Source organism: Notolepis coatsorum, assembly GCF_963971535.1.
Source record: "Notolepis coatsorum genome assembly, chromosome: 2".
Classification (NCBI taxonomy): Eukaryota; Metazoa; Chordata; class Actinopteri; order Aulopiformes; family Paralepididae; genus Notolepis; species Notolepis coatsorum.
Genome location: NC_140166.1, coordinates 15,875,427 through 15,900,720, shown reverse-complemented (window position 1 = coordinate 15,900,720; position 25,294 = coordinate 15,875,427). Strand labels below are relative to the sequence as shown.

The 25,294-nt window shown below is 42.3% G+C and overlaps 1 protein-coding gene across 3 annotated transcripts in view; it reads left to right on the top strand.

Annotated features, from left to right (window-relative positions):
- The window catches only part of tsc1a (TSC complex subunit 1a), a 155,655-nt gene that overhangs the window by 4,061 nt on the left and 126,300 nt on the right, over positions 1 to 25,294 (top strand). For all 3 annotated transcript variants that reach the window (XM_084307339.1, XM_084307340.1, XM_084307338.1), the window contains exons 3-6: positions 1,086 to 1,199; positions 4,166 to 4,269; positions 6,390 to 6,542; positions 23,967 to 24,111. In XM_084307339.1, the coding sequence (XP_084163465.1) occupies positions 1,091 to 1,199; positions 4,166 to 4,269; positions 6,390 to 6,542; positions 23,967 to 24,111 (511 nt within the window). In that variant the 5' untranslated portion in view covers positions 1,086 to 1,090. The remainder of the gene's footprint in view (positions 1 to 1,085; positions 1,200 to 4,165; positions 4,270 to 6,389; positions 6,543 to 23,966; positions 24,112 to 25,294) is intronic.

The following is a 25,294-nucleotide window of genomic DNA, read 5'->3' as shown; positions in this document are numbered from 1 at the left end:
AGAAGCGGTTGATTGGCTACACATGTGTCGGAAGAAGCATGTGATAGCCTCCACTCTCCCAGACCGACTGTAGGGGGTGCCTGTATACTTTCCGTAGCCGCATTTCTGGCAGACGCTCTCTGATTGGCCGACGTCAGTTAAGCTTAGGCAATCTTCGAAGTTGGTTAAGGTTAGGCAAGTTCTTTTGACGGTTAAGCTTAGGCACTCTTTCGAAGTTGGTTAAGGTTAGAGTTTGTCTTAGAGCATGGCGATAGAACGCCAGGTAGTTTGCAGGCTGTTTGACATGGAAATGGGCAAAGACACAGCTCGTCACGCTATTGGGCGCACATGTCACATGACCAGAAACGTCTGCCAGAAATGCGGCTACGGAAAGTATAGATGCGTAGGGGGTAGGTGCACAGCGACCAGGAAGGGGATTGGGAATTGGCATAACGACTAACATTGGGATGGGAGAAAAACTGAGGAAAAAGGAGGGGGAAAAAGATTAAAAAAAAAAGAAGACACGATACAAGTCATAAAATTATATTACAGTAGAAAAGTTAAAATAAAAATAGGCAGTGTAAACTATATTTAACTGAGTATATGAGGGGGGAGTATGAGTCTGTGACTGAACATGCTTCTCATCTCGACTAGTTCATCGTAGGGGGGGGTGGGGTGGGGGGGGATTCTCCAGGATATCATGATTTCTATCACCATTATGATCCCATTGAAATATGGTAAGTTATACTGAATTAACACCCAGCCCAAGGCTGAAATTAGGCAAGTTCGAATGAAATTCAAATATTAAAGAGGCCATATTATTCTTTTTATATATTTAAAATGCTTACAATTAACAAGTCCATTGTGTGTTGTACTTGCCATTATGTGTCGTACCAAATACCAATGGGAAACTATTGTTAGGCATTGGGCTGTACTTCGTGACTTGCATTGCAGGCACATTGCAAAAGCAATACTTTTATTCCGCACATTTCTGAAAGCTCTGGATGTATTATTACTTTTAAAAGATGACTACATAAATATGTTATCTATTGAAATTTGTTCTGACAGCCCTAAAAATTTATGTGACGTGTGTCCTTCTTCCCCAGACACCATGTCTAAAGACCAGGCCAGCCTCTGTGACCTGCTGCCTCTCCTGGAGAGCACAGACCTACCACAGCTGGAACAGGTCAAAACTACCATCACTGACCTTCTCATAACAGGTAGGATCTGTCTGTCGTATAGGCCATTCAATGAAATGGAATCAATGCATTGATGAATCGCTAGGAGTTTGAACATCACAGATCAGTAAAATAGACCATAATGCTGCTGTCAACTACTGCTACTCAACTCTACACAGGTCAGCACTGCCCGGACCAACACCGACTCACTTCATCACTTTGTTTCCGTACATCAGGGTGTTGTCACTAGGGTTGCAAAGGGCTCTGAACTTTCTGGATACATACTGGATACAAGTTTTCCATGGGAAGTTAATTTAGAAGATTTTGCCCAATTTCAATATAAATCTTAGCTTATAATAGTGAACTTAATGTATTTGGGGAAAATTCAATGTTAATTCAGTTGAATTACGGCCCTGCACTGTGCATTGCACTCCTCCCTCACATGTAGGGATGGGTACCGAATTTGGTACTTTTGAGGTACCGAACCGAAACACGTCGGTACTACCGAGTATCGAATCAAGTGAGAAACCAAAAAAAAAATTTTTTATAAATTTTTTGTTTTACTTTTTTATTTTTATTTTTTACTTTTATTTTTTTCATGTCAACGTTCACACGCACAATATATGCTTACCTAGGATTTGACTTGATTCAACAACAAAGCAGTCGGAGCAATGCGACTGAGGTAGGTAAATTAAATTTCTTGAGACTAAAGTACTGAAAAAAGGTACCGTTGGGTACCGGTATCGATTCACAGGTACCGGTATCGGTTCAAATGTGAAAGGTACCCATCCCTACTCGCATGTAAAGGACATTTCTGGCATCACATTCAACGTGAATCCAGTAGAATTCCAACCCTCTGCCTGCACAGAGCACTCTTTCATCCCCTGCACAGATTAATCTTTCCCACCAATGCAGTGCTATTGAGCCCACAATAAAGTTTGTTCTATAATTCTACCCATTTAATGTTGAAAAGTTTTTTTTTGGAGTGGGTGTCATAGGGACTCTTTTAATTCACAACAATGCTGATTACTTTGCACATTATCTCACACGTATTGCAAAACTCTAAAACATTTTACATGGGGGGGGGTTCACATGATAATTGTGATCCTATCTTCTATTGAATCACAAATTCCAAAATTACATACTTTTATTATTTGTTGTGATTTTCTTTTTTTGAGACTGTCACGTGGGAAAAGTAACTCAAAACGGCAATCTAGAATCAAATCATTGCATGTATTGAATCGATTTTGAATTGAGAATCAAATCGTGAGATTCCCGAATTGGTGCGCTTCTACAGTAATTTTGCACGTATTCACTTAGTTTGACTATGTTCTCCAGTGATTTCATTGGAGGACACTAAATTCTTGTGTTGTTAAGGTTGTTAATTACAACGCAACAATTACAAATGCGGGACCCCGAGTCTTTTTCTGGTCTGCATCCTCTTAGCAGTTGTTTTGTATTGAGCCGTACTGTATTGTACCCATTCTGCAATCTGTTAATAAAGTTTTCAATCAATCAATCAAATGATGTAGATGAAAAAGTAGCAACAGGGATTTCTGTTTTTTCATGTCCATAATTTCATTGAGTTGTAATTAATGCAAGGATTTTGCGCACTCTGATGACATCACTGGAGTACAGTACATATTCAAATTCATTATCTGTCCAACTAAATTAATGTCTGTAAAACACTTTACAATTTTGGTATACAGTATGTGTGAGATGATGTACTAATCAGCATCATTGTTTGGAGAACTGTCCATTAACTCATAAGTAAATTGTACATTTTATAATAATAAATTCTATTACAAGGGTTTGCAGTTATGTCTGCTTAGTGCTTATGATATCTAGTAAAGGTTTATCCATCTATCTGCATATAACATGGTATATACAGCCTGAGAAAATAATCCCTAGTATATTTCCATTTTATTCCTGTTAATTCCCATACTGCCCCGTTAACACATCAAGTGCCAGTCAGCAGGGGGCACTGTGGGACGTCAGTGCCAGTGCTATGTTCAATTGGGAGAATGCCGTGTTTGCAGTGCTAAAAACTATATTAAATATTATAGCTATGGATCTAATAACGTTGTCGATTGTCAGTGAGTTTCTTCCAGTCAACATGCAAAAAACTGATAATGTTTTCATACATACATTTCCGTTTTATACCGTGGTGAATATGAGTATAGTTTTAGAGTGATGCTGTCTAATCCCAACATTGCTTCAATGCATTTCCTTAGAAATCCTGCCATTTCTCGCCTGATTTATGAATCATTCTGAAATAAATGCTAGATTATCGGTATTATGTTTCATCATGCATGCACGAAAGCGGGGGAGGAAAAGCCGCCCCTCCGTGCTTTGGTCGTAGCCAACGGCACGCACACACACACATGCTGTGATCGCTGTGAAAAAAACATCAGATCAAGGCAAGATTGGTAACATAGAGTCCTTACCTCGTCTATGATGTACTGCAAAAAGAATAATCCAATTATCTGATCCCCATTCCAAATATTGATCGCGTTGTGTGTCCAACGTTTTCCACCAAAACGCATGAATCCACGGTGCTCCAGTGTCCCCAATCCGTGTGTTATAACGTTGATCATGCCCAAGAAGGAAACCCCGGACCGGACTTCTTAGATCGATGCACAGCCCAAGCCAGAGGGATTCCAATTATGTGCAATAAAATTGGCCGTCTGCGATCTCGGACACATTCAGGACAGCATGCACAAGGTGCCTCGATGGATTATGAATGGCAATAGCGAATAAAAGAAATAACGAAACAGAAACGTAGATCTACGTTCTTTTGGCACTCAACGGTCGGGCCACCGAAACATAGATCTACGGCAGCCAATGTGTTAATTCCCATGGAAGTTTTCCACCGTTTTAATATTCCCTAAAATTTGCATCCCTAGTTGTCGCAGCCAATGGGATTTAAAATGATTAATATGAATGTGTCTCTCTGTCTCTCTCCTCTGTCTCTCCTCTCCTCTCTCTAACTATATATAATGTCTCAGATCGAGGTGGTGTGTTGTTGTCCAGTCTGGTTGACTATTATCTGGATAGCAGTTCATCTCAGGCTGGTCTCATCCTGTCTTCTGTTAGAGAACCTAATGACAAGGTGTGTTTGTGTGTGTGTGTGTGTGTGTGTGTGTGTGTGTGTGTGTGTCTTTAGGCCCCCACACTGCTGGTTCAGTCCTTAGTCTTCTCTTTCCCTAAAAGGACTTAGCACCGTTATTAGTATTCTTCATTGCTACAATATTTCTAGATGTGTATTCAAATACTTATAGATATTTATTAGAATAATTTTAGATGTGTATTCAAATAATTATACATGTTTGTCAGTGTTTCCCCTGCCATAGGAATCAGTCGCCCATTAATCGGCACCACACCAGTATGTGAGGAAGGACACTGTTAATGTGTGGCCAGCGTGTGAGGAAGGACACTGTGGGCTAGATCCACAAAGAATGGATTGCACGGAGCAAGTTGCACCCTTACTTACAATTCATTCAGAATTGAAAATGGGGGACCCTGATGTAAACCAGACGAAAGTCTTTCTTTGGTCTGCATCCCCTTAACAATTGTGTGTATTGAGCCGTACTGTATTGTACCCATTCTGCAATCTGTTAATACAATTTTCATTCAATCAATCAATCTGCAACTTGCTCCGTGCAATCCATTCTTTGTGGATCTAGCCCTGTGTGTGTCCAGCGTGTGAGGAAGGACACTGTGTTAATACCTGTGTGTGTCCAGCGTGTGAGGAAGGACACTGTGTTAATACCTGTGTGTGTCCAGCGTGTGAGGAAGGACACTGTGTTAATACCGGTGTGTGGCCAGCGTGTGAGGAAGGACACTGTGTTAATACCTGTGTGTCCAGCGTGTGAGGAAGGACACTGTGTTAATACCTGTGTGTCCAGCGTGTGAGGAAGGACAGTGTTAATACCTGTGTGGCCAGCGTGTGAGGAAGGACACTGTGTTAATACCTGTGTGTCCAGCGTGTGAGGAAGGACACTGTGTTAATACCTGTGTGTCCAGCGTGTGAGGAAGGACAGTGTTAATACCTGTGTGGCCAGCGTGTGAGGAAGGACACTGCGTTAATACCTGTGTGTCCAGCGTGTGAGGAAGGACACTGTGTTAATACCTGTGTGTGTCCAGCGTGTGAGGAAGGACAGTGTTAATACCTGTGTGGCCAGCGTGTGAGGAAGGACACTGCGTTAATACCTGTGTGTCCAGCGTGTGAGGAAGGACACTGTGTTAATACCTGTGTGTGGCCAGCGTGTGAGGAAGGACACTGTGTTAATACCTGTGTGTCCAGCGTGTGAGGAAGGACACTGTGTTAATACCTGTGTGTGGCCAGCGTGTGAGGAAGGACACTGTGTTAATACCTGTGTGTGGCCAGCGTGTGAGGAAGGACACTGTTGATATGCGTGTGGCCAGCGTGTGAGGAAGGACACTGTTGATATGCGTGTGGCCAGCGTGTGAGGAAGGACACTGTGTTAATACCTGTGTGTGGCCAGCGTGTGAGGAAGGACACTGTGTTAATACCTGTGTGTGGCCAGCGTGTGAGGAAGGACACTGTTGATATGCGTGTGGCCAGCGTGTGAGGAAGGACACTGTGTTAATACCTGTGTGTGGCCAGCATGTGAGGAAGGACACTGTGTTGATACCTGTGTGTCCAGCGTGTGAGGAAGGACACTGTGTTAATACCTGTGTGTGGCCAGCGTGTGAGGAAGGACACTGTGTTAATACCTGTGTGTGGCCAGCGTGTGAGGAAGGACACTGTTAATACTAGGGATGGGTACCGAATTCGGTACTTTTGAGGTACCGAACCGAAACACGTCGGTACTACCGAGTATCGAATCAAGTGAGAAACCGAAAAAATAAATAAAAAAAAGTGTTTTTTATTAATTTTTTTTATTTTACTTTTTTCTTTTCATGTCAACGTTCACACGCATAATATATGCTTACCTAGGATTTGACTTGATTCAACAACAAAGCAGTCGGAGCAATAGCAAGCCGAAAACTGTCGAAATTGTAGTTATTTGAAGTTTGGATTATTTTTTTACGACTGAGGTAGGTAAATTAAATTTCTTGAGACTAAAGTACCGAAAAAAGGTACCGTTGGGTACCGGTATCGATTCACAGGTACCGGTACCGGTATCGGTTCAAATGTGAAAGGTACCCATCCCTAGTTAATACCTGTGTGAGGAAGGACACTGTGTTGATATGTGTGTATCCCAGGCCCTCCTGGACAAGCTGAATGAGACCCTGGCGAAGCCTGGCTGCCGGCTGGCCTCACTCACCCTGCTGGGCTACGTGGTCCGCAAGCAGCCCCCCTGGATGCACAAGTTCAGCCGGTCCCCCCTGCTGGCCTCCCTGCTCAAATGCCTTAAGGTAAGATAAGATAAGGTGAGATCAGGTAAGATAAGATTAGCCAATCCCCCCTGCTAGCCTCCCTGTTTAAATGCCTTAAGCTAAGATAAGGTGAGATCAGGTAAGATCAGTTGCTTGCATAAAGTGCCAAATGTCTCCTTGCCAAGTCTTCACACTAGAAGCGCCAGGCTCTCTACACTTGTACAGCAGCCAGAGCTTTGTGTGAGCAGAGGTTTGTAAGCAGGTTTGTGTGAGCAGGTGGTTTGTGTGAGCAGTAGAGCTGTCCCCGAAGCCTGTTTTTGGGATTCAAACTTTGGCAGGGTTTTTCGAACGGACGTTCGAACCATTGTTTTTAATCATGCAAAGAATTAGCTCCTAAATTTATGGTTCAGTACTGTCGAGTAGGGGTGGACGGTATGGTCTAAATTTATATCACGGTATAATTTGAAGCATAGACGGTAACGGTATATATCACGGTATCAGTGTTTCCGTTAGAATTATTTTTTGCCTGATAGGCAGGCTATATAAAGAATGACATCCTCAAGGCATGTAGATTTATAATATTTTAACTTAACACTTTGGCTGCCATGGGTTAAATTCATTATCAACCGTAGGTTGCCGGCTCTATTTGTCTATAGAGAAAGTCCCCTTCTTTGCAGGGCTATAACTTTTTAAATTCTATAGCTACATTGCCATTATTAGGGTCCATTCAAAGTCCTATATGTATTGTTCATTGTGTAGCAACGTTAAACTTTTTCATTCACATATTCATAGTAAAGTATGGTCTAATGTATAAGTATGTTTTCATCTCTTTCTGCAGCTTTCTCCAGAACGTGATCTATAGCCCCAAATACATTATATTGATGATGCAATACAGTTTTATGGCAATCAGCGCGATATAAAAAATTCCAACTAGACGTACTTCTAGAAGTTACTACACGTCATCTGATGTTGACCGGATGGGCTAGGGGACGTTTATAATTCCGTGGGCAGCGTTATACCAATCATCTAATGTGGGTCAAATGTTGATAATAGCAGTTAGTATCGAAGACGGTAACTTTACACGCTAAAACTCACCCCAGTCTCCGCGCGCCGTTGGGCGATCATCGTAGAGTAGAAATTTTATCATTATGGGATGTAGATTTACCCGGTCCATCTCCAGCTAGTATAATGGTATATACGTCCAAATCATGTTGTTTATCGAGTTATTGGCAATCGATCGCTGTGTATTGTGACGAGCTAGAATGCCGGGACCTATAGCGAGTGCCCGGAAGTAATACGGCCGTCCAGCACAACCTCTATGGCACTTCCTGTTAAGCGATTGCGCCGATCGGCCACCAGATGGCGCTCCTGAACCGCCAGAGAGCTCAGTGGGTCCTCCTGGTTGATCTCAGGCCAGCGGAGGGGACATATGAATCCGATCCCAGATTTTTGAAATATTGATATCAAAGACGCTGTAAAGCGTCTTCGGCAACTTGAGCATGGCCGGGAATGACGTGTTTAAGCGTTTCCCGGCACCCAAAGTGTTAAAAACTAGGCTACTTTTGCGTATACAGTCATTATATTCCAAATAAAATAAGTCCCGAGTCGAGACTCCGTGCTGCTCCCAACGAATCCCAATAGTATGCAACTGGAGAGCCCCCCACCCAACGGCTGAATTGCCAATGGCTGAATTGGAGTATTGCACTGTGCAGGCACAGCGGCCCCGCTCTGCGGCTCTGCAGCTGCATGCTTCTCGCAAAATCCAGCATCCAGCTCCCGCTGCCCAGCCGTCGGAACACTACACACATATCATAATGTTGACAGCAAACTGTAGTTGATCACCAGGTATTTTTTATTAATGTAGAATAATTCATATAAGAAAAACGATTAACCTTTCTCCACTGGTTAAAAATGCCAGGAACTGAAATTGAAACTTGCTGTGCGCCGCAGTGATGTGTTTATTATGAAATGACAATTGCGTGTTGACACGCCCACTGCGCGAAGCCTCCTAAATAACTTTTTCCAGTTTGCACATATCTATTATCTATGACTAATTCTATCTATTTTTAGGGGCAAATGCGAGTGAAATAGTCGCGCTGTGGTTACATGACATCATTGCTATTTTAGAGCTGCTCTACCGGTTACAAGGTATAGTCAAAATCCATACCGTAGAGCAAATTCATACCGTTTATACCGTCCACCCCTACTGTCGAGTCTTGATTTTAGGCACATAGCGCACATTTACGCATATAACTTAGAACATGTGCTCATAATTGTTGCGGTTATTAACACTTTGACTGCCAGGGGGCGTCTTTAGACGTCTTTGCTGGCCATGCTAAAGTTGCCGGGGGACGCTGTACGTCGTCTTTATATCAATATTTCAAAAATCTGCGATCGGATTCATAATGTCCCTCCGCTGGCCTGAGATTCACCAGCAGGACCCACTGAGCTCTCTGGCGGTTCAGGAGCGCCATCTGGTGGCCGATCGGCGCAAGCGCTTAACAGGAAGCGCAGTAGAGGTTGTGCTAGATGTCCGTAGTACTTCCGGCCACTCGGGATAGGTTCCGGCACTCTAGCTCGTCACTCTACATAGCGATCGATTGCCAATAACTCGATAAACAACATGATTTGGACGTATATACCATTATACAAGCTGGAGATGGACCGGGTAATAATATATCCCATAATGATAAAATTTCTACTCGACGATGATCGCCCAACGGCGCGCGGAGACTGGGGTGAGTTTCAGCGTGTAACGTTACCGTCTTCGATAATAACTGATATTATCAACATTTGACCCACATTAGATGATTGGTATAACGCTGCCCACGGAATTATAAACGCCCCCTCGCCCATCCGGTCAACATCAGATGACGTGTAGTAACTTCTAGAAGTACGTCTAGTTGGAATTTTTTATATCGCGCTGATTGCCATCAAACTGTATTTCATCATCAATATAATGCATTTGGGGCTATATATCACGTTCTGGAGAAAGCTGCAGAAAGAGATGAAAACATACTTATACATTAGACCATACTTTACTATGAATATGTGAATGAAAAAGTTTAACGTTGCTACACAATGAACAATACATATAGGACTTTGAATGGGCCCTAATAATGGCAATGTAGCAATAGAATTTAAAAAGTTATAGCCCTGCAAAGAAGGGGACTTTCTCCATAGACAAATAGCGCTGGCAATCTATGGTATATCATTAATTTAACCTTAGGCAACCAAAGTGTTAAAAGTGGTAGTACTTACTTATAGGCCATAAGGTGAACCCTGAAAAGTGGCTAAAAAACTACATTCTGGGAACTACATTCTGAATGCATTTTTTCCATAGACGATACCATCATGGACATTGGGTTAAAAGTTCTCCGCAAGATATCCTGCCGATTTGTCAGGGGTCATAAATGTATATGTATGGAAATTACAAAAAAGAAATGTATTCATAATTTGACAATCTCTGTGAAATTTACATTTATACATGTACCTAAACATCTGAGTCAAATATTGGTGCATTAGTATACTTCAATGTGAATTTATACCATGATATGCAGCAAAAACGCTTTACCTTTCAAGTAATATAAGAACTCTACTGTGGAAATCTTAACAAATAGGAACATCTCAAGGCCAATAAAGATCAGTAAAGGTTGTAGACAAGGATGTCCGCTTTCCCCCTTGTTGTTTACGATAGCGATAGAGCCTCTAGCAATAAAAATACGCACACATCCGGAATATTGTGGGGTGGCGGTAGGTCAGGCAGAACATAGAATTTCCCTATACGCAGATGATATAATTTTATACATTACAAACTTAAATAGATCAATCCCGGCTGTGTTACAGTTAATAAAATCATTTGGTGATACTTCAGGCTATAAGGTGAACAATACGAAATCCTCTATATTACTACTTAATGCGTATGAGAGAAGGAACCCTATTCCTGAGGCAATTTAATGTTGTGGAAAATTTTACGTAATTATTTTACGCTAATTATGAACCCCTGATCCTCCAAATTAATGAGTCAATTGAGAGATGGAAGACACTGCCAATATCCATAGTTGGGAGAATAAATATAGGCTGCAGCGATTAGTCGTCGATTATAAAAAAAATCGTTGACGAGGAATTGTTGCGTCGATTAGTCATTAAAAAAATTTAAATTAAAATGATTATAATTCTTTTTTTATTTTTTATTTTTATTTTTGCACTACCTATCTTTGTGAAAGTGGCTTCTCAGCTCTGGTCCAGCCAGCTGAAGACTTCTTAGCTTAACATAACATACCGACAGTAAGTTTGGGGGAACTAATGGGATAACTGGGGATGTTGTTTGGTCCTGACAAGAGTCTCAAAGCAACTCTGAGGTCATGCTCAATGTCCAATCTGTTCCTCTGCTCTGTCTTCAGCTGGACCAGAGCTGAGAAGCCACTTTCACAAAGATAGGTAGTGCAAAAAAAAAAAAAAAAAAAAAAATATATATATATATATATATATATTTTTTTTTATATAATTGTTTTTCGATTAGTCGACTAATCGAAAAAATAATCGACAGATTAGTCGACTACCAAAATAGTCATTAGTTGCAGCCCTAAAATATACTAAAGATGAATATACTGCCGAAGCTACTCTACTTATTCCAAAACATTCCTCTGCCTCCACCTATAGACATGTTCGCAAGATTAAAGAGAATTTGAGATTTATATGGAATAACAGGAGGTCAAGACTGCGTCTGACTTTGTTGTACTTACCATATGATCGAGGCGGTTTGAAATGACCAAACCTAATGTGGTGCTACTGGGCTGCGCAACTGATGTCTATTATGTTTTATTTTTCACCAGATAATGTTCCTCATTGGACTGAGATGGAATCTCAAGGTCTGAAATTACCTCTTCCCCAATATGTATTCAGATACAGTAAGAAAACTCTGCTCCAGGCAGAGCTGATGCATCATTTAAAGTATGGTCCTCTAAGGGACTTAAAGTAATCCAAAACCTGTATTTGCCAGAGTCTGATGCCATGCTGTCTTTTGAGGAGCTGAGAACAAACTTTGACCTTGACGGTAAACATTTCTTTAAATACCTCCAAATTAGAAATGTTGTAAAAGTCAGCCAAGAGGGCAAACTAGGAAGACTTGCAACTCGAATTATCGGAAGAGGATTGGGAAGTGGCATGTGCAGAAGCACACACTGGCTCTATAAATGAACGTCTCAAACTAATTCAGTATACATGGGTAATGCGGACATACCGTATGTGACACCGGTGGATTTAAACAGATATAACCAAAACATACCTGACATATGCACAATATGCATGGATACAAGAGGAACATTGTTTCATTGCATCTGGCAATGTAGAAAGATTGAAGCATTTTGGGAAGAGGTAAGAGTCATAATTTTCTTTTTTTTAAGATTCTTTTTTTGGCATTTTATTGCTTTATTGGACAGACCTGGCAGAGAGGAACGATAGGAGAAGATATGGGGGGAGGACATTCGGCAAAAAAAATCTTCCTTCTAGGGTTATACCCAGAAAAGCATAACTATAATAAACACAAGCAGGCATTTATAGACCTCAGTATGCGCATCGCCAAAAAGTGTATTGCAATGTTCTGGAAAAAGTACATAGACCAAGCGCTACATACTGGTTAAGACGGATGTTGTCAAGTCTGCCATTAGAAAGTATAACATATATATTAAGATCTAAACGACAACAATTTGAGAATATATGGAGACCCTTCATGGAGTATGTTAAGGACCTAGATCTAACTAATGACCCAAGGGATTGACTAGATGGGGGTGTGGATTGTGCAGTTCTGAGCCTGTGTGGGGGGGGGGGGGGGGGGGGGGGGGGAATAAGAAAACGCTTTACCTTGTGATTCCCAACCTGCAATATTAAAGATGCTGGTACAATTTTCTAAAGATTGAGGTTGTACACATAAAACAGTTCAGTGGCTAGTATAATGAGAAAAATAATAGACACACACTTTTGATCAAGATGGTTAATCAATCAAAACACTACACCATCCCCTTAATTTGGAATAATATCAAAACATTTACAAATCAATAAGTTACTCATTAACACTTTGATTGCCGGAAAACGCTTTTTCACGTCATTCAGAGCCATGCTAAAGGTGCAGAGGACGCCGTAACTCGTCTTTGATATCAATATTTCAAAAATCTGTGATCGAAATCATATTTTCTTTCCGGAGCCCTGAGATGTGCTGGTGGGCTCCCACCAACTGTCTAACGGTTCGAGAGAGCGCCATCTGGTGGCCGATCGGCAGAGGGAGGGGCGCCCCAAACAGGAAGTGCTCATCCATATGAGCTCCGGGCACTCGCGTCCGGTAGCCGGACTCCATCTCAACACACTGGATGATCAATCGCTCGCCCTAACTCAATAAACAACGTTATTTGGACGTATATAGTATTATACAAGCTGGAAATGGTTCATCAGGATAAACATCCCATAATCGAAAACGGTCTACACCACGCTGATCGTCCAACGGCGCGAGGAAGATCCGGTAAGATTCAGCGTTATTTTTGAACGTGTTCCATATAAACTGTTATGATGAACATATGACCCACACTAGATGAATGATATAACGCTGCCCACGGAATTATAAACGATCCCCCGCCCATCCGGTCATCATCAGATCATGCGTAGATCATTCTAGTCCGTAACAGGCTGAGAACCAGGCGGCACAGGACACCACTACCCAGTATATTGCTAGCCAATGTACAATCAATAGACAATAAACTAGACGACATCCGAGCAAGGATTCAATTCCAGAGAGACGTTAGGGACTGTAATGTTCTCTGCTTCATCGAGACGTGGCTGGCGCCAGAAGTCCCAGACCACGCTATCCAACCGGCCGATCACTTCTTCATTCACCGCAAGGATAGAACAGCAGAATCCGGCAAACAGCGTGGAGGTGGAATAGCCTTCATGTTGAACAACAATTGGAGCGATCCAGGCAACGTGAAGGAACTATCGAGCCACTGCTGCCCAGACCTGGAATATATAACCATCAAGTGTCGTCCTTTCTTCCTCCCGAGGGAGTTAACGGCGATCATCCTGATCGGAGTGTATATTCCACCGCAAGCCAGGAACAACGTCGCGCTCTCCAGACTCCACGACGAGGTAAATAGAATACAAGCGACGAACGTTAACGCCGCCATTTTGGTTCTGGGTGATTTCAATAGCGCCAATCTGAGAAAGGTATTACCTGACTTCTATCAGCATGTGACTTGCAACACCAGAGGCGGTAACATCCTAGATCACTGTTACACGCAATTTAAAGGTGGCTACAAGGCTCATTCTGATAGTGGCTTTGGTAAATCAGATCACGCGTCAATCTTTCTTTCACCAATGTACAAACAGAGAATCAAAAGTACTCCTGTAGTCTCGCGAGAGGTGCAGAAATGGGATTTGACGTCAGAGGAGACGCTCCGGTCTGCGTTTCACTGCAAAGACTGGAATGTGTTCCGCGACACAGATAACATTAATGTCTACACGGAAACAGTGCTGAACTATGTTTGTACTATGGTGGAAGAAACAATCCCCACTACCAAAATGAGAGTTTACCCAAATCAAAAACCCTGGGTAGACAAATCCGTCCGTGAAGCTCTGAGAGAGCGCACCAAAGCATACAACGACGGCCTAGTGGCAGGCAACATGAATGACCACAAGGTGGCGCGATACAACGTAAGGAGGACAGTGTCAGAGGCCAAACGGCGCTACAGGGATAAAATTGAACTCCAGTTTGAACAAGCTGACTCTAGAGCTATGTGGCAGGGGCTCAAAACGATGACAGACTACAAAGGCGCCTCCCTCAAACTGAACAGTGACATCTCCTTAGCAAATGACCTCAATACCTTCTATGCGAGGTTTGATGCTGGTAATAACAACACCAGCTCACAAGCCACGGCAATGGGGGGGGGGTCGGCTGCTGATGGAGGCGCAGTGTTCAGGGTAACAGAGCATGAGGTGAGGCGGACCTTTAAAAAAAGTGAATATCAGGAAGGCAGCAGGTCCGGACGGCATCCCCGGCCGCGTCCTAAAAGTCTGTGCCGACCAACTGGCCCCAGTATTCACTGACATCTTCAACCTGTCCTTAGAACAGGCTGTCATCCCCACCTGCCTGAAGAAGTCCACTATTATCCCTGTACCCAAAAAATCCAAGCCTGCTTCAGGGCTGTACGTTAACTTTTTTTGCACATAGCACTGGTGCTACAGAGGTTGATAGTTTTGTAGCACAGGCCAAAATCTTGTAGCACAAGTATAAAACTTGTTATATTTGTAACAGTCACAAATGTGCCTATTGTATTTGTGTTATTTAGTTGCAGTGCCATGTTTGGCTGTCATTTAGTATATCGCCATGTGTTATTATTACTATGATACTCATATGCTATTTTCAATTAATATCATAAACAACATAAGGAATATTAGCATAATTTTGAGTGGACTGAAGGAATGAGTCAGCGTTAATAGTTTTAAATGCAAATAATTTATTGAAACATAGAAGTGGGGTCGGTTGGGACACACACACACACACACAATGGGGGACCCTGATGTAAACAAGACAAACGTCTTTCTCAGGTCTGCATCCCCTTAACAATTGTGTGTATTGAGCCATACTGTACTGTACCCATTCTGCAATCTGTTAAATAAAGTTCTCATTCATTCATTCACACACACTGTTTCAACTCACCACCCCCGCATCATATTGTAGTCTAGTCTGTCTTCAAACTTCCACTCCTCTCGAAACTTGTTTATTTGAATATCAACATTATCTGTCCATCCTCAGTTTACTATAATATACTCCTGTCCTGACTAGTGACTTCATCATCTTTCCAAACGCACGCACGCACACACACACAGGGAAGGGGAGAGAGTGCCCCCCCATTTCCCTTTCCACACTGTGTCTGCTGGCTCTGCCTGTGATCAGGATTAGCTTGTTAGCTTGCTAACGTTGTAGTGATTGTAATGGTACATAAACGTTAATTTCGGGCGATGTGCGCATAAAGGAATGGCGACGGTGCAAAGCATGTAGATGCATTTGACCCGTTGCGAGAAGAAAAAAACACCACGGACTTATTTCGGGACGTGTAGGCGCACTGCTGTGTTAACGCAGCAACCGACCAACACGCTGCTCTGCTTGCAGAAGGCGCACGGATAGGGCGGATATGACTCGTCGAGTTGTCACAAGAGTTTTTTCAAAATAAGATTATCATATGCACCTGAACGTTGCTAGCTTTCGGAGCCTAGCTGGAGCTGCGCGTGGGCAGAAATGAGACCCGCTACAGGATTTTCAAAATAAGAGTATCTATATGAACCGAATCCCTATCGCACCAGTGCTACTGAAGTAAATCCATCCATCGCACAGACCGCTGTTGCTGTAGCACGTGCGAGATATATGTCGCACTGTACAGGCCTGCTGCTTGCCTCAACGACTACCGCCCTGTAGCTCTCACCTCCATAGCCATGAAGTGCTTTGAGAAGCTAGTAAAGGGCTACATCTGCTCCTCCCTCCCCATCAACATGGACCCCCTGCAATTTGCATACCGCCCCAACAGGTCCACGGAGGACGCCATAGCCCATGTGCTGCACACAGCAGCATCACACCTGGACAAGAGGCAGGGGAACTATGTGAGAATGCTATTCATCGACTACAGCTCGGCATTCAATACCATAGTCCCCTCCATACTCATAGCCAAGCTCAGGGACCTGGGCTTGAACTATGACCTCTGCCAGTGGGTCTTGGACTTCCTGACTGGCAGACCCCAGGTGGTGAGAGCAGGCAACTGCACCTCCTCATCCATCACCCTCAACATAGGGGCCCCCCAGGGCTGTGTTCTGAGTCCCCTCCTCTACTCCCTGTACACACACGACTGTGTGGCTCAGCGGAGTAGCAATACAATCATCAAATTTGCTGACGACACAGTGGTGGTGGGCCTGATCTCTGCCAACGACGAGAGGGCCTACCTGGAAGAGGTCAAGGTCCTGGCGGGATGGTGCCAGGAAAACAGCCTCTCCCTGAACGTCAGCAAAACAAAGGAGATGATTGTGGACTTCAGGAGGTCGGGGGTCAAGGACTACAGCCCCCTCAGCATCGACGGGGCACCGGTTGAGAGAGTCAACAGCTTTAAGTACCTCGGAGCCTACATATCCGAGGACTTGACATGGACCACACACATTGACAGTGTTGTGAAGAAGGCACGACAACGCCTCTACTTCCTCAGGCGCCTAAGGAAGTTCCAAGTCAGTCAGAAGATCCTTAAGAACTTCTACTCATGTACAATAGAGAGCATCTTGACCGGCAACATCACCTCCTGGTTTGGGAATAGCACTGCACAAGACCGAAGCAGACTACAAAGAGTGACACGTTCAGCCGAACGCACAATTGGAGGGGGGCTCCCCACCCTCCAGAACATTTACAACAAGCGTTGCAAGGGCAAGGCTAAGAGAATCATTAAAGACTCCAGTCACCCGAACAACTGCCTCTTTGAACTGCTGCGGTCAGGCAAGCGATACCGGAGTCTCAAGGCGAGCACAGAAAGACTCAGAAGAAGCTTCTATCCCCAGGCCATCAGGCTGCTAAACGAACAATGAATGAACACTACACAACAACAACCACCATAGATCCTCCCCTACACAACAACAACCACCAAACGCACATAGCACACACATCCACACGCACACACTCACTTTAAACAAACACACTGTAGCACCCACTCCACACACTTTATAGCACACACCCACTTTAAACAAACACACTGTAGCACCCACTCCCCACACTTTATATTTATTGATTAAGGATTGCACTACAACTCGTACACCTTACTGTAAATTGTACCTAAATTGTACCTCATCCCATTTCTGCTTTGCACTATATAGTACTGTACATTAGTACACTGCATAGTATTGTATATTATATGGTAACTCAGAACATTGTACATATGTCTATACCGAACACTGTGACCTCATTTTCTTCTTCTAAACTACATGCTATACTATGTTATTTGATACTATCTTGTCTAGCACAGTCTCTGGAGCGTAACAGTAAGAAGCATTTTGTATGAAAGTATTCTGTACTTCTGTATGACAACTATTAAAGAAACTTGAACTTGAAACTTCTAGAAGTACGTCCAATTGAAATTTTTTATATCGCCCCGATTGCCATCAAACTGTATTTCATCATCAATATAATGCATTTGGGGCTATAGATCACGTTCTGGAGAAAGCTGCAGAAAGAGATGAAAACATACTTATACATTAGACCATACTTTACTATGAATATGTGAATGAAAAAGTTTAACATTGCTACACAATGAACAATACATATAGGACTTTGAATGGGCCCTAATAATGGCAATGTAGCAATATAATTTAAAAAGTTATAGCCATGCAAAGAAGGGGTTTGATTGATTGATTGAATACTTTATTTTGACACAAATCGTATGACAAAAAAAACATTTTAAAAGACAAGACAATAACAGTGTCAATAACGCAGGTCAAAAATGGATAAAACACAATAAAGCCAAGGCTTGTTTCCATTGTGGTCCATACATGGAACATAAAAAGGCACAGAAACACAAATGGACATGTACACTTACAGGACACATTCTAATTTTTTTTATAAAAACACCTAACCTGACAACTCATACAGTTAACTAATGTTAAAAGAAAATCCGCAAACCCTTAAAAGCAACTCATGATAAAAGAAATAAAAGCCAAGTTATGATAAAAGAGATAAAAAAAACATTTTAAGACCAATTTGAGTTGCTGCTGAGCCATGTTTTTAGGGCGGATTTAAATCCGAGAGGGGAGTTCAGGAGTTTTATAAATGTTGGCAGGGCATTCCACATTACCGTAGCCGAGTAAAAAAAAATGCATCTTTCCCCATGCATGTCCTGACTCTCGGCGGGACCAGGTCCGTGGGGCTTCCTCTTGTGGCGTGTTTGTGGACATCTCCTACTTTATTAAAATAATTTACTAGGTACTTGGGGACCGTTTCTTTTAGTACTTTAAAAACCAGTAGCATTTTAAGCTGGTGTACCCTTTCTTCAACCCTAAGCCATCCCAGCCTGCTAAATTGGGCTGGCGTTAGGTGAGTCCTAAAGTGAAGGTTGTGCAGGAGTCTCACTAGTTTGTTTTGGGAGGTCTGGAGCTTTGTCTTCATTTGTTTTGATATGTTGCTGTACCATGAAGTGCAAGCATAGTCAAAGTGACATTGGATGAGGGCTCCAGCTAGGGTCCTCAGAGCGTTTTTATTTATGAACGAGGATATTCTAAATAAAAATTTGGTTTTTTGATTGACCTTAGTAATAACTTTTTGTGCCATTTTTTCGTTAGAAAGTTTGTTATTTAAAATAAAGCCCAGGTAGGTGACCTCCTCTTTATCCTCAATAATGTTTTCACCTACTAATTTTAAAACCCTGGGATTTCTTTAGGTTGGCGTTTGACCCAAAGAGTATGGCCTCTGTTTTTCCCAGATGTAGAGACAATTTATTGTCACTGAGCCAGGAGCAGATTTTTTTCATTTCACTGCTCAGGACACTTTCCACTTTAGACTTATCCCTGTCTGAGACCAGGAGTGCCGAGTCGTCAGCAAACAGGAACAGGTTGCAATCGCATGCCGATTTCATGTCATTAATATATATTATTGTATATATATACTTCTCCATAGACAAATAGAGCTGGCAATCTATGGTATATCATGAATTTAACCCATGGCAATCAAAGTGTTAACCTTTTTTATTTTCCATTTAAAAACAAAATAGAAGGCAGGTATAAATTTACAAACAAATCACACTATACCTACCTACTGTATAACCCGAATCCCCTCACCCTATACATCCCAACCCCAGTCCACAGCCTCATCCACCACCACACTTCCCAGGCAACACTGATGTTAATCATCCTCATCACTATCATCTGAGTCATCATCCCATGTATGTAGCCCTATCCTCAGTTTCCTTAGAAACATTTGCACAGTTTTGGCATTGACATAGATCTGTACATAGACACACAGGAACATCTTCCTGTCTCACATTGCCTTGTTTGTAACCGCAGTGGACTACCTTCAACACACTATCAGGGGCCGGATTTGTAGTCATCCAGGTCACTGTTAACTCCCCATCCTCGACGTGCCACCCATTTCCAACGTGTGAAGGGGCACAAATTACAGCTTTCAATGAATGTCTCATTATAGCTGCTTGGTTATTTTTTTTTTGCATTGTTGGTACAAGGCGTCACTTGTCGGGGGCATAGAGTCTGGGGCATAGAGAGTTGTGGCAAAGCCGATGATGCCATGCAGAATGCTTTGTATCTTGCATCATTCACATTCTTAGCTATGGCTGGCCATACAGGTGGCACACATATTTGCTAAGACCATCAAAGACTGGTCTAGGGTAAAACTGCTACCCACTTCTGTAAATGCAGTCAGGTACTGCTTTTTCTCACAAGCAACAGAAAGTTTTTTCCTCTTGCCCTTGCCATGAAAGGCACTTGTAGAGTCGTAACCTGAGAAGGTACTGTATGGATAAGTGCTGAACACACATTGGTGCCAAGGGCTGATGACACCGTAGCTATGTCAATGATCCTTGTTCTGTTGCCAACTCCTATGAAAAAATACAATCTACATGGCAGTTCTGCCTGCAGACTTGCAGCAATCACTGCCACATCTGTATCAGGGCTCTTGATAACTACAGTTTGATAGATCTGTGCAGCATGTTGTGCGTGTATAAACACCCTGGTGTCACATTCCTTGTGGTCACATGTTGGATCATCAACAGCACAGAGTTTCTGAACCATTTGTTAGTCACACAGTGACAGCTTTCCATGTGCTATGTACAAGCTGATGTCCCTGCCCACAATGGTAAGATCAATATCTCTACAGAGCAGAGCTACATAAACATCACTGTAAAACAATAAAACTAGATGGCATACAGTATCTGAAGAAAACTAGAATTTTAGTTATGTAAACTATAAAAACACAATCTAAACTCTCAGCACCGCATCGAATAGTGTATTTTTCATATTAGTGTAGCTAGGCTTATTTTTCATACCTGCAGACAAGGTTTCTGCCAGTGATGGATGGTCCCTCTTGCGTTTGCCTTTCACAGTCACATACTTGGAAGTACAGGGCTGGAAGTACAGGGCTGGAAAAAGCTGGTAGGCCTGTCCTGGATCGAAGTTTTCAGAGGACTTTCACTTGTTTCACTTACATCCACATCTTGAGCTGCAGAACATGTTGTGGCCCGTTTCTCAGCTGTATCCAAGTGCTTTTTGTCGATAAAACTAGGGATGCACCGATCCGACTTTCAGTCCCGATACCGATACCTACCGATACCTAGCTTTGGGTATCGGCCGATACCGAGTAACGATCCGATACCCATACCATTATCTGAAATAAAAAAATATATTTATCTAACCCTAACTAACCTTACTGTCATACACTTGTCCTAATATACTAACCTACACTGTAGCACTCAACACTTTGATGAACATTGTTACTCAGCTCATAGAGTTGTGCCCTTCCTGATGACTTGTCGTACAGAACTTGTAAGTCGCTTTGGATAAAAGAGTCAGCTGAATGATTATACCCATTGTTCAATTAATAAACTGTATGCCTCACTGTGTGGAAGAGATTGCGATCATTATTTTGTGCAAGGCAACATTAGGATTGACTTAAAACATTACTTTCCTAACTTAGTGAAACTAAATAACAAATTAACACATGGATATAAATGTACTGAATTGTTATTGAATCGCCTTCGAGACGCAAGAATCTTTATGCTTTTGGAGCTTATAGTGTTGGCCAAACGGAAATACGATCTAGCAGATGGCAATCAAATAATTGGAATATTCTTTCTGCAGTCTCATTGGCAAGAGCAATCTAACGTTAATTCCAGCTTGATTGTCCATTTCTATCATTGCAATCGATCTGATCAACGTATGCTGTTGTACTAACGAATGCCGTTATTGACAATCAATTAATCATAAACGACCCCCCCCCCCCCCATTTCCTGCATGCATGATGGAACATAATATATACAGATCATATGCATTTGAATTTTTTATTGTAGCGTGTATAGGGACAAAATGCCAATGGATTAAGTATAATATGCATCCCGGCCTATTACTAGCGTTATAGGTATTATCCTAGACCACTCTAAAACTATACTTATATTCACCATTGTATAAAACGACAATGTATGAATGTAAAAAATATTACTTTCCCACATTTTGAACGATAGATACCAGATGTCGAATGGGCCATACTATTGCATATATAGCTATAATATTTAAATAGTTATAGCCCTGCAAACAAGGTGAGCGACTCCCACCGTTTACAGTGATGGCGTCAGCCGCTAATGATGCTTATATTGCGTGGCAGCTAAAAAATAAAAAATAAATCCGATATATATATATTTTTTACTGATAACCGATCCAGCTATTTTAGTGATATCGGGGCCGATATCCAATATCAATATCGGATCGGTGCATCCCTAGATAAAAACGCCTATAGCAAGTAGCGTGTGAACCAGCATCTCCAGGAACATTGGCAAACTCGATCTCTAAACAATGTCTCCGCAATGGTACAATTCTCGCCTGGCAAGTTAAGCCACCGTTCGACGCAGTTTCTATATGTATCCCACCGTGTCTGTGTAAAATCTTGTATACTTTCTTTCTGAACGGACATGAGATGCATAACATTGTTTAGAAACCTTTTTGCGAACTTTAGAAGGTGTTTTTTGTACTCCGTGGATGCCATGCTAGACACACATTTGTTGTCGTCTGTAACCTGGCAACAAAGCGACTGCTATTGGTTGAGCACAAAACACATGACAGAACTCTCATCACTTACATCAAATATAACTACGCGATGACCTAAGTATCCGTTCGCGAGGAAAGATCTAGTCCCGACTTTAAAAGTATAATTGCGCGTAGCGGAGATTGCGTTCGTCACCAACGCTGGAGACGCTGGGTTCGCCTGTTCGAATCCAGCTCCCGGCGTTGTCACCAGCTTGGCTGGCCGTTCACACTAATACAATTGGCAGTATTAGAGGGTGGGAATCCATTTTGTGAATACATTTGTTGAAACAAAATCTTTGTAGGCCGACTGCTAAATTAACATGCATAACATACCTGTGTAACGTTAAGTAACTTGTGTTCCGCTGGGAAAGTTCACCATCACTGCATACACTTGGTTTATTCCAAACGTCCATTCGGAAACGTTGTATTATGAAATAAGACGGGTGAGTGAGTCTCTCTATCAGGAAATTAATCAATCATGCAAAAAAGACAATGTATGACGGTGACCCCATCTCATCTCGACTAGACTGTTGTGTCTGTGTTCGTGCATCAAATTATTGTAAACACAGCATAGTAGTGTGATATTCTGATATATATCACATTCTGATATATATTTTTTGTGTAAAAAATAAATAAATGAATAAAAAACTAGACATTTTAAATGTTTAAAAAAGAAGAAAAAGCGGAGGTTCGAACTCATTAATTAAGATTCAGACATTTGAGCTCAGCCCTAGTGAGCAGGTGGTTTGTGTGAACATGTGGTTTTGTGAGCAGGTCCCGTATACAAGTCTTGTATTTCTCACAATTGTACATGGCCTTATTCCGTGTGCATTTTGCCATTTGGCCTCATGTTTTATTCCTGGAGACATGTATACATGTTTGTGGCTGTGCAAGGGTGGTGGTTCTGTTGTGTTCTGTGTTCTATTTGGACAGTAACATGGTGGTTCTGTTGTGTTCTGTGTTCTAGTACACAAAGAGCCAGCCTGTCTCATCTTTTCACCAGACAGCGCGGACTCTCAGTGGCGAGGAGTAATGCGTGGGAGGCTCACGCTGCCCCCGATACTTCCTGTCTCTGCTGTGCAGGCGTCACCCAACCGACCTGTAGGAGTCGCTGTCCACAACGTCCAATCCCCACCCATCGACTTCCACCCGCTGGCTCTGCCAAATGAGCCAGTACGATGGCCGGCCCAAGTCGAAGGCAATGCTGAGACTGGGATTCGATACCGGAGTCTCTTGCATTGGTGACGAGCGCAATCTCCGCTACGCCACCCAGCCGCCCTGTTCTGTTGTGTTCTGTGTTCTAGACTGACAGTGACGTGGTGGTTCTGATGTGTTCTAGACCGACAGTGATGTGGTGGTTCTGTTGTTCTGTGTTCTAGACCGACAGTGACGTGGTGGTTCTGATGTGTTCTGTGTTGTAGACCGACAGTGACGTCACTGACGTGGTGGTTCTGTTGTGTTCTGTGTTCTAGACCGACAGTGACGTGGTGGTTCTGATGTGTTCTGTGTTCTAGACCGACAGTGACGTGGTGGTTCTGATGTGTTCTGTGTTGTAGACCGACAGTGACGTCACTGACGTGGTGGTTCTGTTGTGTTCTGTGTTCTAGACCGACAGTGACGTGATGGTTCTGATGTGTTTTTGTGTTCTAGACCGACAGTGACGTGGTGGTTCTGATAACGGGTGTTCTGGTTCTGATCACCCTGCTCCCCATGATCCCCCAGGCCGGGAAGCAGCACATCTATGACTTCTTCGACGTGTTCGGTCGACTGGCCTCCTGGAGCCTCAGGAATCCCGGTAACACACTCACGCAGACATGAACACGCACACACACAGATATGAACACGCACACACACAGACATGAACACGCACAAACACAGACACAACTGATGTCTTTATAGAAACAGCTATAGGTACTGTAGTGATTTTATTCCAAAGATATTTAATGTTCAAAAAGAAAAGTACTATTTTTAGAACATGTCTATAGAAATGGTAGCATCTATAGCTATTGATATCTATAGAAATGGCAGCATCTATAGCTTGTTGAGATGTCTTTATACAAACGGTAGCATCTATATAGCTTGTGATGTCTTTATACAAATGGTAGCACCTATATCACGTGTGATGACTTTATACAAACGGTAGCATCTATAGCTTGTGATGTCTTTATTAAGGCTGTCAAAGTTAACACGGTATTAACGCGTTATCGCCCGATTCTATTAACGCCACTATTTTTAACTCACTAACTTTTAAGAATTTTATTTTATTTTAATTAATTGTTTTACTAGACTTCACTCGGGTGTATTATTGATGCTCTCATTGATACTATGTTTGTTTCGGAAGTGTGTGTGTGTGAGATATAGAGAGAGAGGGGGGTGAGAGATGAGGAAGGGTCAAGAGAGAGAGAGCTGGGAGAGAGGGGGGTGTGTGATTAATCAGCCCTTGTGTGGGTGAATGTAACAAGTTCCCAACGTTTTCTTTCCCCTATTATTTCATGCACTTTATTCATTGTTTTAAATTATTATTTTCTTTTAAGTTATTTTGTGCATCACTCTGTTTTGAATTTGATGCAAATTTGCAATGCATGAGGGTCATCCTTTTGTGTTAAATGGCTGCATCGAGTTAAATATTTGAATCGATTGACAGCACTAGTCTTTATACAAACAGTAGCATCTATAGCTTGTGATGTCTTTATACAAACGGTAGCATCTATATAGCGTGTGATGTCTTTATACAAACAGTAGCATCTATATAGCTTTTGATGTCTTTATACAAACAGTAGCATCTATATAGCGTGTGATGTCTTTATACAAACAGTAGCATCTATATAGCTTTTGATGTCTTTATACAAACGGTAGCATCTACAGTATATAGCTTGTGATGTCTTTATACAAACAGTAGCATCTACAGTATATAGCTTGTGATGTCTTTATACAAACAGTAGCATCTACAGCTTGTTATGTCTTTATACAAACAGTAG